At 45.4% G+C, this 3,098-nt stretch overlaps 2 protein-coding genes across 2 annotated transcripts in view; one reads left to right on the top strand and one right to left on the bottom strand.

Annotated features, from left to right (window-relative positions):
* The window catches only part of LOC107086866, an 18,098-nt gene extending 17,169 nt beyond the window's left edge, over nt 1–929 (bottom strand). Inside the window, exon 1 of the mRNA XM_015378096.1 lies at nt 926–929. Coding sequence (XP_015233582.1) covers nt 926–929 — 4 coding nt within the window. The remainder of the gene's footprint in view (nt 1–925) is intronic.
* A 331-nt stretch (nt 930–1,260) lies between these two features.
* The window catches only part of LOC107086865, a 7,561-nt gene continuing 5,723 nt past the window's right edge, over nt 1,261–3,098 (top strand). The window contains exons 1-2 of the mRNA XM_015378095.1: nt 1,261–2,287; nt 2,432–3,090. Coding sequence (XP_015233581.1) covers nt 1,265–2,287; nt 2,432–3,090 — 1,682 coding nt within the window. The 5' untranslated portion in view covers nt 1,261–1,264. The remainder of the gene's footprint in view (nt 2,288–2,431; nt 3,091–3,098) is intronic.

Below are 3,098 nucleotides of genomic sequence, written 5' to 3'. Positions count from 1 at the left end.
ACAGTTACACAGGTACAGATAGAGACATATCTGGCTGAGAGAACAATCCACCGCGTAGAGAGCCCATTTGAGTACTGGGGAAAGAATAAAGAACGATTTCCCTCCCTGGCTACTACAGCTGCAAAGTTTCTCTCCGCTCCCTCCACCAGCGTAGATAGTGAGAGGCTTTTCAGCACAGCTTCTAACATACTGGATAAGAAGAGGAATAGGCTGTCAGGAGATCATATAGAAACACTGATCTTCCTCAAGAAAAATCTGCCAATGTATCTGAGCTTGAACCCCAAAGACTTGAATCCTCAAGAGGACTGAGTAAACACTACTGTGTTGTGTGACAGTTCTGTGACTAATGTGAAATTTTTTTATTTTTTTTTATTTTTAGTTTCTTCAGTGTGGTTTTTGCAGTTGGTACTTGTTGGGAGGATACTAGCATTTATTTATTTTTATTTTATTCTGCACAGCCAGGTATCGGGTATCGGTATCGGGGCCAAAAAATGGCATCGGCGCAACACTACTTGTTACTTTTGGCTTCGGTTTAATGTTTATAAATATTTATTTCCCTCATATGCACCATCCAATGCAGATAATTGGCACCATCCACATGTAGTGAAAACTAGTGTAATTGGATGAGTCATATAACGCAAACACTCATTGGTTAGCTAATCGTCGAATTTGCCTCAAAGAATTTCTTCGAAATAGTCGTAAAATTGAGCTTTCAATTCATATAGTGGCATCTTGCTGTTTTTTTTAAAGGTTACTTTATACTTTTATACTTAAAGTATTTTTTGGAGCACATACTTTTTCACTTTTACTTGAGTAAATAGGTCAAGTTGATACCTCAACTTTTACCAGAGTGTTTTTAAACTGCAGTATCTATACTTCTACTTAAGTAACAAATCTGTGTACTTTTGACACCACTGGTACTGGCCCATGCCTAGGTGGATCTCTGCACACAGTGTGTGTCAGCTACCCTTTGTTCAGCCCTAGGCCTTGTGATCTGGTGTGTGTTGTGTGTTTCTGCCCTGTTTGCTCCTCTTCTTTGCAGGTTATGGTGATGAGGATCTGAACAGAGGATAGAAATCCCTGCCTCTTTCTCTCTCTCTCTCCACGCCCCCTGATGGACGCCATGCTGCTGGACATCATCATCATCATCATCATCATCATCATCATCATCATCATCATCATCATCATCATCATCATCATCATGTTTTGACTTCCATTCATTGTCAGTCATTTTAACCCTTTCTATGCCCTNAGACTGGTTGGGATGGTCAACTATCTGTCTAAGTTCTATGACCACCTCTCAGATGACTGTGAAATTCTGAGACAACTCACGCGCAAGGAGAACTTGTGGGAATGGACAGATATCCAAGAAGGGGCGTTTCAAAGGCTGAAAGACAAAATCGCTCAAGCACCAGTACTGCAGTACTACAACAAGGAAGAGGAGTTGACACTTCAATGTGATGCATCAGACACAGGACTGGGGGCAGCCCTGACACAGAAAGGCAAACCGGTAGCTTTTGGCAGTAGGGCACTCACACCAACTGAAAAAGGTTATGCCCAAATAGAAAAAGAATGCTTAGCCATCATGTTTGGTATGGAAAAGTTTCATCAATATACTTATGGTAGAGAGGTCACAGTACAGAGCGACCACAAGCCTCTCGAGAATATACACAGTAAGCCCTTACTTAGTGCACCTAAGAGACTACAGAGAATGCTACTCAGGCTGCAGCAGTATGATATTAGAGTAACCTATGTTCCAGATAGGGATATGCTACTTGCAGACACGCTGAGTAGAGCATACTTACCAGAGAGCACCAGAGGAGAGAGTGAGACAGATATAGAGACTGTAAATATGGTCAACTACCTACCCATTTCAGCAGAGAGGCTGAGTGCCATCAGGGCTGTAACAAAAGATGACCCAAAGTTGCAGAGTGTGGCAAATAGAATACTGTTAGGGTGGCCCAAGAGGAAACAAGACCTACCAAGTGACATCAGACACTACCACACCTTCCAAGAGGAACTGAGCTTCCAGGATGGCATTGTGTTCCGAGGAGACAGAGCCGTGATACCGGACGCACTCAGGGTGGACATCACTCACAGGATCCACTCCTCTCACCTGGGAGTAGAAGGATGTCTGAGACGGGCGAGGGAATGTGTATACTGGCTTGGAATGAATGAGGAGATCAAGAACTTCATCTCCAAATGCGACATATGTAGGTCAGTGGACCCAAAGCAACAAAGAGAGACACTACACCCACATGACATGGCAAGCAGACCCTGGGCCAAGGTAGGAACAGACCTTTTCTCCTTTCACAATAAAGACTATCTGATAACAGTAGACTATTATTCAAATTTTTGGGAGATTGATTTTCTGCCCGACACGAAAAGTAACACAGTGATCAAAAAACTCAAAGCCCACTTTGCCCGACAGGGGATCCCAGACATTGTTATCTCAGATAACGGACCCCAATATGCATCACTAGAGTTTGAGCACTTCAGCCAGAAGTGGGGCTTTGAACATAGGACATCGTCGCCGGGATACCCGCAGAGTAATGGGAAGGCAGAGTCAGCGGTGAAAACAGCCAAACGCCTGATGTTGAAGGCTGCAGCAGCGAGACAGGATCCGTACTTGGCCATGCTGGATCATCGCAACACACCGAGCCAGGGCCTCAACACAAGCCCGGCGCAGAGACTTCTAAGCAGGAGGACCAGGACCCTGCTTCCCACTAAGGACACTCTGCTGAAGCCTGAGGTAACACACAACGAACAGGGACTGAAATACAACAGACAGAGACAGGAAAAGTACTACAACCGCACAGCAAAAGACATGGACTCTCTGGAAGGAGGGGCCAGTGTGAGAGTACAGCCCTGTGACACACACCAGGGCTGGAGACCAGCGAAAGTGGTTCAGCAGGTTAGCCATAGATCATATAAGGTGGAGTTAGAGTCAGGAGGGGTTTTGAGACGAAATCGTCACCACCTCAGGCACGATCTCACCAAGCGCACGATTACACAAAACACACCCACACCAACAGTGACGGAGGTGGCCATACCACCGGGTGGCCCAGTGAACCAAGAGACGGTCACCAGGTCAGGAC

The sequence above is a fragment of the Cyprinodon variegatus genome, unplaced genomic scaffold (genome assembly GCF_000732505.1).
Source record: "Cyprinodon variegatus isolate N-32 unplaced genomic scaffold, C_variegatus-1.0 Scaffold164, whole genome shotgun sequence".
Taxonomy (NCBI): Eukaryota; Metazoa; Chordata; class Actinopteri; order Cyprinodontiformes; family Cyprinodontidae; genus Cyprinodon; species Cyprinodon variegatus.
This window is presented reverse-complemented; position numbering and strand designations above follow the sequence as displayed.